The 15,101-nt window shown below is 48.3% G+C and overlaps 1 protein-coding gene across 6 annotated transcripts in view; it reads right to left on the reverse strand.

The window, feature by feature from the left end:
- Positions 1 to 15,101, reverse strand: part of FBLN5 (fibulin 5) — a 79,003-nt gene that overhangs the window by 16,159 nt on the left and 47,743 nt on the right. For all 6 annotated transcript variants that reach the window (XM_054665795.2, XM_063793084.1, XM_024348867.2 and 3 more), the window contains 3 exons: positions 9,391 to 9,513; positions 5,671 to 5,787; positions 1,645 to 1,764 (listed from right to left, as the gene is read on the reverse strand). In XM_054665795.2, the coding sequence (XP_054521770.1) occupies positions 1,645 to 1,764; positions 5,671 to 5,787; positions 9,391 to 9,513 (360 nt within the window). The remainder of the gene's footprint in view (positions 1 to 1,644; positions 1,765 to 5,670; positions 5,788 to 9,390; positions 9,514 to 15,101) is intronic.

Below are 15,101 nucleotides of genomic sequence, written 5' to 3' on the forward strand. Positions count from 1 at the left end.
CTGGAGCTGGGCCACCCTCTGGGCTGTGCCAACTTATTTAATTTTTGACCACTCTATGAGGGTGGTTGGTTGGTTGGTTGGCTGGTTGATTTTTTTAATAAAGGATGAAACTGAGACTCAGGGAGTGACTTGGTCAAGAAAAATAGTAAATGGCAGAGCTAGAATTTGAACTCAGGTCCTCCAGGGTCACTCTACCATATGGCCTATGCAGTAGGGCAATAAACGCCTGTGGATTAACGGAGGATTCTGGAGAAACAAATCATCTCACCACATAATGTTGGATTTTCCACACTTCTTAGTTCCTTGGCCCCAACTCCCCAAGGAGTGCCATGGAGGGAACTGAAATCTAGGAAGAAAGTGGCTTTTCATGCCTGAGGGTATTTTATTTCTGTTTCTGGGCCTTATATTTAATCAGCCCAAGGCTCTCTGGAACTTCCTGCTTGTGGCTCTGACTGTCCTGGCCCTAGGGAGAGGTGTTCATCTGTTTCATGGGACGCTGTCCCCAGAACACTTCAGTCGTCAGTGAGACTATCACACAAGTTCCATTCATGACCTGGGTCAGTTCCTGTTACAATAAAACCCGGATTAGGAAACTTTCCATTTTGCAGGACAAAAAGATTTTTCACGCCCTAGTGTATGGCCCACTTATTTTGAAAGCACAGTGAAGCATTATTAATTTAGACTTTGCAAATTCACAACTACGGATGATGCCAGAAGTGGCTGAAATGGAGTGTACTTTAAACTTTACAAAAAACAAGGCAAGAAAGGGAAAGAGAGAGAAAGAAAGAAAAGGAGTTGTGTGTGGCTCTATGTGGAATGCTACAGAGATAAATGTGAGTAAGAGGTGGCCCCTATTCTCAAGGAGTTTACAATCCAATAATATTTTTCTAACTAAGAAAAAAAATTTAACTTTCTGGGGAAAAAAAGAGGGAGTTAATAAGAAAATTATAATAGAGTCCATAAACTAGTGTGGGCAGAAAATCATATTTCCTTGGGCTTGGAAGGAATTTATAAAAGGTCAACTAACCCATCATATCTATGTTCTCACAACAAATTATTACGATTTCATTCATTCAACATTCAATCATTTATCCATTGATTCGAGAACTATTTTTTTGCATGTTCCCTGGGTGCCAGGCCTGGAGTGAGGCACTGATTATTTGTAGAGATTTCAGAAGTTCACAGAACATGTGTGCTTCCATACATGATCTCATTCATTCAATGTTCCCCCCAACCCTACCCGATAAGACATGCTATTATTCCTGGGTCACTGCCCTCTGTAAGTACTTTCTGTGATATCCCCAAGACTTGAGTCGGTGCTGGGTAAGGACAGACAGCTCTCAAACCAACATGCCAAATTGGGTGACTGCTCTCCCTCTTCAACCCCACCTCTGTCCTAGAAGGTAGCCCCATTAATTTTTGCATCAAGGGTCAGATGACAAGGAAGATGAGACTCCACCTCACCTTTTGGGAAGTGACTCATCTCTGTTCTGTGTGATTCTGACCCCACTGCCCTGGAGGATGTCCCAAACTGGACATGTGTCCAGGAAATGAGAGGAAACACCTATGAAGGAAGCCCTTGCCCTTCAACCCCTGCCCAGGCCCCAAGTACAGGTGGAAGTTTCCAATGCCAAAGCCCATTACCACTGCAATGAACGCCATCTTCCTCAAGTTCATATCCTGGGTCACAGCGGCAGATGAAAGAGCCGTAGGTGTTGACGCAGGTTTGCACGCAGGGGTTCTCGGTGGCACACTCGTTCACATCTGTGGAAAGCCAAGGCACATTGCTGACTGTCCTCCCAACAGAACAGCCACAATAACTAGGCAGAAAAAGCACCAGCAACGAAATCTACCACCACCAGGAGACCAGAGTCCCAGGTACCAAGGCTCTCCACCCAGGACCTTTGGGAGCATGATCTTAGATCCAAAAGTGTTCACTTAAGGACCGGGGCCTCCATCCACATGTCCCTTCTGGGGTCAAAAGTCAGGCAAGGTGGAAACTATATGTATACACATGATATAAACATATACGCATATACACCTGCTAGTAAGTCTATGCTCCAACGCACCCCCCCACGCCAGGAATTTCCAGGCAATACCTGCTCCTTCCATCACCGGTTGCATTCCATCAGTGAACACCCCTCACCCTCACTGACTTGGAAGTTTCAGGTTAACAAATAACCATGATGATTCTAATAATATATTTATTATGCATAAATAACTTTGCTCATTAGGAAAGGATCCTGCACTCACTTGATCCTTACAACGAGGACCATTGCCCCACTTTAGAGGTTAAGTAGGTTAAGGAGAAGACCACCAAGGGACACAAGGACTAATGGGAAATCCATTATCTTGAGTGTGGTGGTGGTGGTTTCATGCGGGTACACGTATGTCAAAATTAATAAAATCATGGTGCAGTTTATTATACACTGATTATGCATCAATAAGATTGTTTAAGCATTTTTGAAGGACCAGGCATAGTGGCTCATGCCTGTAATCCCAGCACTTTGGGAGGCTGAGGCAGGTGGATCGCTTGAGCCCAGGAGTTTGAGACCAGCCTGGGCAACATAGTGGGACCCCATCTCTTCAAAAAATTTAAAAATTAGCCAGGTGATGTGGCACACGCCTGAGGTCCCAGCTACCTAGGAGGCTGAGGAGGGAGAATCACTTGAGCCTGGGAGATTGAGGCTGCAGTGAGCTGAGATCATGCTACTGTACTCCAGCCTGGGTGACAGAGTGAGACCCTGTCTCAAAAATAAAATAAAATAAAATTATAGGCCGGGTGCAGTGGCTCACACCTGCAATCCCAGCACTTTGGGAGGCCAAGGCAGGTGGATTACCTGAGGTCAGGCATTCGAGACCAGCCTGACCAACATGGTGAAGTCCCATCTCTACTAAAAAAATACAAAAAAGTTAGCCAGGCGTGGTAACAGGTGCCTGTAATCACAGCTACTTGGGAGGCTGAGACAAGGCAATCGCTTGAACCGCGGAGGCAGAGGTTGCAGTGAGCTGAGATCATGCCACTGCACTCCAGCCTGGTTGACAGAGCTAGACTCTGTCTCAAAAAAAAAAAAAAAAAAAATACACACACACACACACACACACACACACACACACACACACACAATTGTTTTTGAAGATTGAGAGGTGTACCCAAGTCCACCAGCTAACAAGGACACACAATGGGAACTGGAACATGAGTCAGGGGTTTTTCCACAAAAACCAAGATTCATTCTGCACAGCTCATCGTGCGGGCAGGGCAGGGAAGAGCCTCTTTCCCACTGGCATTGGTTGACCCATTGTAAGCACCATCCCACAATGCTCCATACACCAATGGCCAAAGTTCCAATTGAGAGATTTTCTATCCTCTTCCCAAGCCCAGGTAAACCTCTTAGGCCTCTGAAAAGAGATGTCAGTGTTTTCAGAGCTAAAAGCCCTCACGATGAGCAGACTGAGAGGCTTTTCTTACAGGGGAGGCTAATCCCATGGCCACAAAGTTCCTGCCTCCTAGCATCTCTGGAGCTCTCAGGGAGAAAACAAATAAATGAACAGCTGTAGAGAGAGGGTCTAGCAAGACACTGGCCCCCACCAGTGCCCGTGGGAGGTTGGGGTTTCCCCACCGGGGACAGGAGGGGGTAGGAAAATGTCCACTGTGCTAAGCCACTGAGTGCAAGTTCAGACAGGACAGTGCCGGCAAGTGTTAGGGCTGGTGGCCTCAGCCTCTGGCCAGGCGCTGGCCACTCGGAGGTGAATGAATTCATTCCACCCCCTCACCGCTCTCAGCAGCTTCTGAAGAGCAGGGCGACCAAAATGATTCTGCCCCCCTGGGGTTCTCACTGCCCTTTCCTGCCAGCCCTTTCCAAATGCCTTTCTGAATCTGCTGAGGGCACACAGGGCCCCACTCCAACCTGTTGGACAAGAAGTCTGGGCCCCTGGTTTTACTCTCAGATCTGCTACCACGTGGCTGTGTGACTTTGGCCAAGTTGCTTAACCTTTTTGAGCCTTGATTTCCTCAGTGAAGCAGAGCCACAAACACCTGCCTGCTGACCTCACGAGGCTATTTATTATTTGGGTTCAGTGAGATGAACAGACGTGACAATGCTCTAGCGTGTACAGCACTCTTCCACATACGAAGAGTCAGGATTGCAAAAGCTCACTAGAGTATGCGACACCCTGTGCTGCCCATGGGCCCTGCTGATGCAGCATCCCAGTGGCTGAGTGCCCATACCCAGGCCTGGGTGCCGGGCCTGCTGCTTTATTATGCTGTGGACTTGGCACTGCCAGGTGTATTATCTGCTCTTTGTCACACACCTGTCCCTCAGAGGCCTGAAAGACGCAGGCGCCTTTTGGCTTGGGCATGGCTATGCCTCAGGAGGTACTGGGGGCACTGTGCCAGCCTGTGGCTGGCACCTCCAATCCCAGGCGTTGGCACAGAGAAGCCTGCATCTGCCCTAAGCTGCTTATCACAGCAGCAAGGGAGCCAGGCGCCCCCTCCTGCTCCAGTGGGAAGGAAGGGCCCTTGTTTATCCGCTTCCTCAACCTCCTGGCCTGGTGTCTACTCTCAGAAGAAAATGACCTCTTTTGGCGTGAGGAACACAGTCCAGAATTCTTGGAACAATTAGCAGAACAAGCTTTGGAGGAGAGACTTAGAAAGAATCCAGGATCAAACTCTTTAACACTGATGCCTTCCTATTTACCGATGATTTAGATACAATTAAAGTAAAGGAGACCTAATATCCTCCAAACTCAATGGCCAGGAGCCTGCCAGCCAGAACTCCAAGGGTGAATGAAACAAGGAAATGGGCCCTGCAAAGCCTGAGGTCTCCAGACAAAGACCTCATTCTGCGTCTGCAGCACTGCCTCCAACTCCAACCTGAGCCAAGCAGCTGCCAGGGGCTGGAGGCCTGGGCCGGGAGCTGGAAGTTGAGGGGGAAGTCGGGGGCCAAAGCAGGATTTGCGCTAATTCCTTGGGTCTTAAGTCCCCCATTCACTTCCTGAGCAGAAGAAACCTTCAGATGGAAACCACAATAGGCATGCAACTTGTTTTTCTTACTTATCAGTATTTCAAATGATCATGTGAAAACCACAAAATGCCTTTGTTTCAGTCTGGTTTTGTGGGGGCACGCTGAGTAGCAGGGGATGTTACCACCACCACCAGACCCTTTGCTGAGGAACAGGCCATCCTGGCACAGGTTGGAGGGAAAAGTATAGCGAGAGGCCTCAGAATCGCCCACAACACCCCTGCCTAGCGTGGATGTGTTTATTTTATGATTCTTGGAGGGCCAGGGACCCTGACCAACCCTCCTCAGGCCTCAGGAACTGAACTTAGGCTATAGGACATGCAACCAAATTTCTGATTAGGCAAGAAAGCCAGCAAGGCTACTTCTGGATAGCAGACACAGAAAAGAAGCGAATCCATGAAACTGTACACTCCCAGCCAGTGGAGGATTGGAGTCCTACCCTCAGCCATATTCAGAGCACTTTTTGAGATGCTTCGCATAGCAAGGTTCAGGTCTCACGTTTCTGTAGTAATGGGGATGGGCAGGCAGTGGCAAGGAATGGGAATATACTGTAGCAGCAGTATTTCCCACAAACATAAGCTGCCAGGTGCTGAAGAAGGCTGCAGCTAGTGTCTCACATCATGTCCAAGTTATCATGCGCGTCACATACCTTGGCAAGACCTTCCATCCTCATTGAGGGTAAAACCAGGGTTGCATGTACAAGAATAGGATCCAGGAACATTCGCACAGAGCTGCTGGCAGTAACCATAGCGACATTCATCAATGTCTGGAAACAGAAATGCAAGCAAAGTGAGACAGGTCTCCTCACTCAATGATGCCCCCACTAGCGTGGCATGATTGCCTTGCTCTTCCCAAACAGGATCATGAACGGAAGCAAATGGGAACAGGAGCCAAGACAGTGCCTACTGAGTGTCACGGATGGAGATGCTGTCTCGATTACAAGGCTCAATAATCTCCCCACAATCTTTCCCCTCCTCGACCCATCTCAGTCCCATAAATACCTGAACCTATCCTAAAAGTTGCAGAAGAAATTTCTGCTTCGATTGGGATGTTGGGCAAAATGAGCTCTCCAATTTTACCCAGCTCTAAGATTCAACACTAAGGTTTATCCAAGATGGACTCTCCCATTTTTCCCAGCTCTAAGATTTGAGAATACCCAGCTCTTAAGATTTATCCAATGTTAAGATTCAACTCAAAGATTCCATATAGAGGCTCCACTGCCCAGGATTCTTCTTAACATGTAAGAAGAATCCATAGCATCACTCCAATAGGCTCCTTGCCAGCTCCATGAACAATGAATATGTCCAGCTGTCAGGAACAAGAGCCAGTTAGGCTGGGACGAGCTGGGCAGCATGACCCTGGAGACCCATGAATCCAGAAACATGAGGGCACTGGAATTCACCCTGAATCTCCTCCTTGCACCAGAGTGAACATAAAACTCTGGATAAACACACCTCTTCCAAGCCACAGCTGGCCTTGCCAGGGAAAGCGGCGGCACTGTGGGTGAATGGATCCTTTCAGCAAGGCTGGGCAATGTGACCTCCCTGTAATATGTATCCATCAATGGGGAGCCTGATGTCATTGGGAAAGCACTTCTCAACACCCCAAGCTGATGTGATAATGGGCTGGAGAATTCATTCCTGTGGGGTAAGGGTAGTGAATGAAATCACCAGCCTCCTGGCAGATTCTGAGATGGCACCAATACAGGCTCCTGCTGTGACCAGTTGATCTGACTGTAGCTGGAACTGGTCCTTATCCCCACCTCCCCCAATCTAACCAGGTTTCCTCCCTGGTCCCCCTGTTCCTTTGGAACCAGGGGCCACCCAGGACTCTGGAGGCCGGCTTAGAGCCTCAGTCCTTGTGCCTGGTTTCTACCTACTGCCAGGAAGGACTCCACCTCCCAAATCCATCTTGATCCCTTACCTATTGTTCAGCCCTTCTCAGATTCTGTGCCCTGTCCTGTGATTCTGTTTTGTCTCTAAGTCCCGGCTACTTCTAACCTGGCCATTGCACTGCCCCTGAGTGCAGAGCAGCTCTTGCACAGAGGGCCCATTGGCTGTACAGCGGCTGGCCCTGACTTCTTCCCAGAGTGCAGTTGGGCACATCACCAAGGCCAGGCAGGCAGCAGGGGCTGGAGAGGGTACCCTTCACTAGGGATACCTTGGAAAAAAGGCAGCCCCCCTGACCCCTCATTTTTCTGCAAAAGCAGCATCTTCAGTGGTACACAGAACAGACAGTGTGTGGCTATGGAACTTGCATTTTGAAAGGGAAAGGCGAGTTTAGCCAGGGGAGGGCAGGAGTTCAGCCATAATTAGGCGACGTCTTCCTTTCAGATGTGAATATGAGTGGCTGGGCCACATGGTACCATGCTAGGCATCCATGAGCATCCTTCCCACAGCTCCATGCTCCCAGGAAGAGAACAACCCTCCCAGGTAGAGGAATGTCCGAGTTGCTGGCACCCCTCACGTCAGAGGGTTTCTGTAACAGGGCTGGTATATCCCGGTCTCCCCCTACCACTCCAGCGCCCCTTGCGGTGGGAAAAAAAAAAAACTAGACTGAGACACGGGAGACTTGGAAGTTAGACCCAACTCACTTTGTCTAAAATGTTCTTTCTCTTTGAGTCTCAGTCTGCGATGCTATAAAAGTTGGATGACATAATATTCAACATCCTTTCCAGCTCTGAAATTCGACATATTAAGTTCCTGTACAAATAACTCTCTCTCACTGATCTGCTTATGTTCAAATAAGTAGCATCAAATTTTCCATTATAGCAGAGGTTGGTTTGAATGCACAGTGACTGTCATATTCACAGACGCCCATGTGCAAGCCTGGAAAGGAGAATCAAGCCAATCTAGGCCTCAAGGATGCTTCGGACGGGGCTTGAGGGCAGACCTACTCAGCCTCAATCAAGAAACTTGGAAAGAGGTAGCTTTTCTTTGTTTCCATGATTTCGTTTGGATCTGTTTCTCAACTCCTCCAGGACTGACTTTCAGGCAACAGAATGGTGTCTTAGAGAATTTAAACTGGCCGGGCCTTTTCTAGAAAACACAGCACAGAAATCACACCCTAGAATTAGAAATTGAAGTGACAGCTAGAGTTTGCTGTGAATTCACTCACTTGGCTAAACCCAAAACTAGAGGGGAAGAAAGGAAAATAACCTTCCAGTAAAATAAACAGAAAGATCAGATAGCAGATGCTAACCGCAAAGGCAGTTCTCAATTGCTGACGACTGACTCCTCAGGAGTAAAATGGAAGGCCATAGCCGGTGGGGTGGGTGTGGTGGTGGGGGGGGAAGGGCAAAGACAGGGTGTTGAAAGGAACTGATGTAAGATCAGGATCTACTGATCCACATTCAAGACTTGCCACATTTCTGTGACTAAGCGAAAGTGTTCCCTTCTCTTAGCATTATTTCTAACTAAAGCAAAATCATCCTCACCTCTGTCACTTCCTGGCCTGGATATAAACTTCGTGAAGACAGGAAGAAAGTCAAGGTAAAATCAAACTTAAAAAATACATCCAAAACTATAGCCCTTAAAAAATATATTTGAGGCTGGGCATGGTGGCTCACACCTGTAATCTCAGCACTTTGGGAGGCTGAGGCAGGCAGATCACTTTAGCCCAGGAGTTCGAGACCAGCCTGGCCAACATGGCAAAACCCTGTTTCTATAAAAAATACAAATATTAGCTGGGCATGGTGGCACATGCCTGTAACGCCAGCTACTCACTCAGGAGGCTGAGGCAGGAGAATCACTTGAACCCAGGAGGTAGAGATTGCAATGAGTCAAGATCGTGCCACTGCACTCCAGCCTGGGCAACAGAGGGAGACACCATATCAAAAAAAAAAAAAAACAAAAAAAGCCATTCAAGGCCGTGCGTGGTGGCTCACGCCTGTAATCTCAGCACTTTTGAGGCGGGCAGATGACTTGAGCCCAGGAGTTCAAGACCAGCCTGGCCAACATGGCAAAAGCCCCGTTTGTACAAAAAATACAAAAATTATCTGGGTGTGGTGGCACATGCCTATGATCCTAGCTACTCGGGAGGCTGAGGCAGGAGAATCACTCAAACCCAGGAGGCGGAGGTTGCGGTGAGCCGAAATTGCGCCATTGCACTCCAGCCTGGGGGACAGTGAGACTATGTCTCAAAAATAAATAAATACATTCAAAAACTATAATGATGACAAGATGGCGATGATGGCAATTGATTTTCAAGGGTGGTTACACATGTGAGTTCAATAGCCTTCCACCCCTCCCGCCCTCCCTAGCAAAGAAAAGCTTACTACCCTCAGGCAGCCAGCTATGCCCATACCTCAAAATGCCCCTGGCAACCGTTAACTTCCAAGAGTCCCTGTGACCCCCCATAGAGCTGTTACCTAAGCACTGGCCTTCCAGAAGCCAATATCCGTCGGTGCAGGAGCAGGTGTACCCGCCTTCAGTATTGATGCAGATCTGGGTGGGGTTGCACTGGTGGGAATCTGTTGCACACTCGTCCACATCTGTAATACAGACATAGTCCAAAGAATGTCACTCACATCCATCTAGAGCCCTGGAGCCACCAGGGGTGCCAGTGGCTTGTCTTGGCTGAGAGGCAGTTAATAAGGTCACTAGGTTACACCCAAGGAGGTGGCAGTGCTTCCCCGATGGGCACCTCTAGGAGACACTGACCTCTACTGAAGGCTGAGGTAGTCTGCTCACCAGAAATCCACAAAGGGAAATGGCCAAGAAGGGAACCCTTATCCTCAGGAATCCTTCTGCCATCCTATGCCATTGCTCTCTGAAGGTGCATCACCTTGACAATAACCATTACTTGATTTAGAAAGCCATTTTGTATTAGGCTTATTCATTCATATGTTAAACAGGGGTCTGCTGCATACCTACTGTGTGCACAGGACTATGATAAACACCACTGAGAACAAAACAGAAGTAAAGGAAATGTCCCCAGCTGGGCGTGGTGGCTCACGCCTGTAATCCCAGCACTTTGGGAGGCTGAGATGGGTGGATCATCTGAGCTCAGGAGTTCAAGACGAGCTCAGGCAACATGGTGAAACCCCGTCTCTACTAAAAATTAAAAATTAGCCGGGCCTGGTGGCATGCGCCTGTAGTCCCAGCTACTCAGGAGACTGAGCTGGGAGGATCATTTGAGCCCAGGAGGTGGAGGCTGCAGTGAGCCGAGATCGCACGGCTTCACTCCAACCTGGGAGACAGAGTGAGACCCTGTCTCAAAAAAAAGAAAAAAAAATAAGTTCCCAGCCAACAGAAGCTGGCAGTCCAGTTGCTTAATGGTATTCACCCATGAAAATTTTTCGGTCTGAAGCTCTCCAGTCTTCACTCCACTCCAGAGTTCCTGGGGCTAATCTCTGTCTGTCCTCTGCTCACAGCAAGTCTCTCTATGCTGCTCTAGAGCCCACTGCCATCTGTCTGGTGGCATGAAGATACTTGCATCTACCTCGGTCCCTTCTTAACTTAGAGCTTCAGAGCACAGATATCGAGCCATATTCATGGCCATTCCCAAGCCATCTGGTGTGGACAGCCAGTGCCCAGAACTGTTTGTTGAAACTGAAACATCCTCCTCCCCTTTCTCCCCTGCACTGCACTTTAGGGGAGAGCACCCAAGATCCTGAAATGGACCTCCCGATGCCACACTCTCACTTTGACCTAAAGGAAGAGACTTTTCATTAAATATTCACACATTAATTTACTCCGCAAGGATCCACAGTGCCTCCTGGATCTGCCTGGTCCAGAGGACCCCAAAACCTTTTCTCCTTGTCAGCCCTGCCTTCACCTGCACCTTGGTGGGTCACCTTCCCTCCCCTCTTCATTCCTGCATCAGGGTTTGCTCATCTACACCTTTTCTCCACCTTCACCGAATGGACCATGGTACAGTCGGAAGTAATACTGAAAGCTGCAATTCACTGAGCCTGTGTTATGTGCCTGACACCTACCTTGTTACTTGTATTTACTCTCACATCACCCTGTGAGGTGGGCTCACAATCCCCATTTTACAGATGGGAAAACTGAGTGGAAAGAGCTAGTAAGCACCAAGCCAAGAGCTGAGTCCAGGCCTCCCTGCCTGCCTGACTCTAAGTCTACTCCGTGCAGGTCTGACAGAGGTCATGCCACCCAGGACCAAGCAGATTCAGGGGGGAGCTGGCAGACTGGGCTGAGGGAGGGCTGAGCTTTTGTTGCTTTTTACTGACCCCACTCCCACGCTGTCTGCCTCCTGACACTGCAGATTGCAGACTTGATCATCATCCATTCAGTTGGCTTCTTTGAATACGTACGGTGGGGATGGGGGTGTCTAAGACCCAAAAGTGCAAGCTCCTTGAGGACAAGGGCCTTGTGTAGCACAGGGCTTTGTGAGCTTCAGTAAAACGTTCAACTGGGTGAGCAGTGGTCCCTCGGCTTCAGGTGATATGGCTACAAATCCACCATCCACCTGCAACAGCCCAACACTAACAACGTTGATCAGTCCCCACCCTACCCCAAAATGACAGCTGTCTGGGAATCCTATGGAAGTGGCTTTCCCTCCTCTAAACATGAATGACCTCCAAGAACCTAGTGCCAAGATGACGGCAGCCTCCACTCCACCCTGATGTTAAGCATGTGCAGCCTCAGTGGCAAAGACCCAGCCCCGTTCTCAGCTGCAAGGACTCCAGCCTCCCCTTTGCCTCCCTTCCATCCAGCTCTGCCCACCGAGCACAGCCTCCCAGGGGAGCTGGTGAATAATGCTTGGCCAGAAGCTGCTCCTGCTCAAATCCACGGTGAAGTCTATGACAATAAATAGTGCCACTATCGGCTGGTGCGTATTTACATTTTCCCAGCAGGGAGTGATGGATGGCAATTGTGTGCTGGGAACAACACTGCCTTAGGAATTTCTGTTCTTTTTCCTGCCTTGAGGGGAATGAAGGGTGAGGGTGACCAACACAGGAGAAGAATCACTGGAGAGGCTTGGTGGCAGCAAGTTCCCAAGCCTCTGTGCTTGCGTAATTTGCATCCCACACAACTGTGCCTGCCAAGTCCTACAGAGAGAAACCAGACGCATGCCAGCAGGCCAGGTTGGACTCAGAAGGGCACAAAGGGCCCCATCGTGGGCATGTGTGCGAAGTATTCAGGCCGAAAATCAAAATCCTTCAAGTTCACTCTTTTAAAAACTCCAGCACTTTTACTGAACTAAATAATTAACTCAGCCAGGCGCAGTGGCTCATGCCTGTAATCCCAGCATGTTGGGAGGCCAAGGTGGGTAGATTGCTTGAGTCCAGGAGTTTGAGACCAGCCTGGGCAACATGGCAAAACCCTGTTTCTACTAAAAATACAAAAAATTAATCGGGTGTGGTGGCGCACACCTGTAGTCCCAGCTACTCAGGACGCTGAGGTGGGAGGATCACCTGAGCCCAGGAAGTTGAGCCTATGGTGAGCCAAGACTGCACCACTGACCTCTAGCCTAGGCTACACAGCAAGACCCCATCTCAAAAAAAAAAAAAAAAAGAATTAACTCAGTTATACGACACTTTTGTTTATACAGATTTTAAAATTAAAATTTTAACTTTCACTAACTTGTTTAATGAATTGTTAATAGAAACTATATTTTGAGACGTCAATAAGTCCCTGAAGTTTTTTTTGGCGGGGGGGGGGGGGCGGAATCGCTCATCTTTATAGCCTCAAAACACACCTGGTGTAATGCTGTGTCCCTGGTAAATGTTCAAGAACTATTGAATGAATGAACACATGAACGGCAAACATCAATCCCTCGCAGCCCCCAGAAAGGTTTTTCCAGCCAACTAGCTGACAAGCCCATTTGGGTGTGTGTACTTTAAAAACAGCCACCACCACGCCAACCACTGTCAGCTTACACACCTGATGGAGCTAAAACTGGAAGTGTTCACACGGTGGGCTTCCTCGGGGGGAGGCTGAAAGACTCATCACACATTCCAGCTCACAGCGGAACTTCTTACATTAAATACATTTGACTTAAATCACAGAAGGAAAAATACATTGAATCACTCCAAGGACATTCTTTGGCAGGGCCTCCCTTTCCGCATCAGTGGAAAAGTACAAGCTATGACAACCTGAGCAAGTGTCAGTATCCTCATGGGCAAACAGGGTCTGCTTTCTTTTCCTGTGCAATAGTCAGGAAGAGTTCCCTAAGAGAAAAGAATGCTGGGTGCATTCAATCCTTTATTCATTCACTTGCTCACTCATTCATTCATTCATTCTTTTTTTTTTTTTTTTTTTTTTTTTTTTTTGCGACGGAATCTCGCTCTGTCGCCCAGGCTGGACTGCAGTGGTGCAATCTCAGCTCACTGCAAGCTCTGCCTCCCGGGTTCACACCACTCTTCTGCCTCAGCCTCCCGAGTAGCTGGGACTACAGGTGCCCACCACCATGCCCGGCTAATTTTTTTGTATTTTTAGTAGAGATGGGGTTTCACCATGTTAGCCAGGATGGTCTCTATCTCCTGACCTCGTGATCTGCCCGCATCGGCCTCCCAAAGCGCTGGGACTACAGGCATAAGCCACTGTGCCCGGCCCCCATTCATTCATTCTTTATGCTCTACAGCGGCTGTGTGTTCGTGTGTGTGTGTGTGTGTGTGTGTGTGTGTGTGTGTGTCCTCCCCAGCCTTCATGACCTTTGGAAGAGCTGGCATCAAGCATATTCCCTCCCGCTGTATGGTACCCAGAAGCAGACTTTACTGAGAGTTCTCTCATCTCCCTGCTCCCTCCTGGCTGCTGTCACACCAGTCGGGTGCCTGGGCACTTGGAGGATTCTGCCACAGCAACCATGGCTTGGCTCCCCACAGGTGAGGCAGTGTCTATCTGCTGCCCAGATGACCAGCACCCTGGCAACTGGAGGAAAGCGCTCACCAGCTCTCCCAGAACCTGGAAAAGCCCAGCACTGCCCCTGCCAGGAAGAAGTCGTCATCTGCATCAAGCAGCACAGCTCTGGTGACCTTGCAGTCTCACCTGCACTGGCACCTCTCCCTTGAGACATCCACAGAGTGGCCTTCTCAATCTGAAACAACTGCTCACTTAGGAAAGTCATCAAAACCCATCAATATCACCTCCTCGATGCCTTCCAAGGAGGCCATAGACAGAAAGGGCTTTCAGGCCCCAGGACAGTGGCCTACATATTCGGGAAGCTCTTTTAGGATTTCATACCCTTAGCTATGTCTCACATTCCCCAGCCAGACAGTAAGCTTTACGTGGGCAGATATGCAAAGACAAGGGGAATAAAGGGATGTCCCTCAGGCTGGTGTGTTTTAAAGGAGTAAAAGAATGTCCTTCAAGTACAGAAAAGATCTTACAAAGGCACCAGATGAAGAAACTGGCCTCAACACATCAAAATACAACTGTCCAACAATCTCGGGGACAACAAAATGAACAGAACCTTCCATTGTGACTCACGGACAGCACAGGAAAGGGCCACAGCCCACACATCTGCTGACCGTTCCAGTCCTTGGAGCAGGACTCTGCAGAGGAAGCCAGTGGTGATTGGCACTCCTCTCCTTCACTGTATGGAGTTCTCAGACAGCTTCGTGGGTATTACATTGTAGATTTATGCCCATTTTATGTCCTCCCCTTGGGAGTGGGCTGGTTCTCAGAAAACATCACACAACCCACTTTTCTATCCCATATAAAAGTAATGGTTCCAAGTATGATCTTAGTATTAACTCACAGATTATTAAATAAAATCTCTATAGGCAGTTATAACAGACTTAATATATCACATTAAATATGCATAAATATGTTCAAATATAAATAACATGCATATGTATGATAGCTATGTGTTATATTTGAATGCACATATTATATACATATGTGTTTACAGTTCAGCATTTATTCCTGAAAGTTGAAAATACTTTGTTTTCATAACACAAATTCTAACAGAAATAAAATGTCCTTTAAAAACTGTACAAAACAAAACAAAACACTAATGGTTCCCCATGCCCATAGGGAGAACATTTTCTAGGTCATTCTCCAAGCACCAAAGTTTAAAAGAAAAATACACCAAAGGGCTGAGAACTCCCCAGAAAAGACTAGCAGGTTAAAGAATAAGAACTTTGGGAGCAGACAGAGCTGGGTGTGAATC

The sequence above is a fragment of the Pan troglodytes genome, chromosome 15 (assembly GCF_028858775.2).
Source record: "Pan troglodytes isolate AG18354 chromosome 15, NHGRI_mPanTro3-v2.0_pri, whole genome shotgun sequence".
Classification (NCBI taxonomy): domain Eukaryota; kingdom Metazoa; phylum Chordata; class Mammalia; order Primates; family Hominidae; genus Pan; species Pan troglodytes.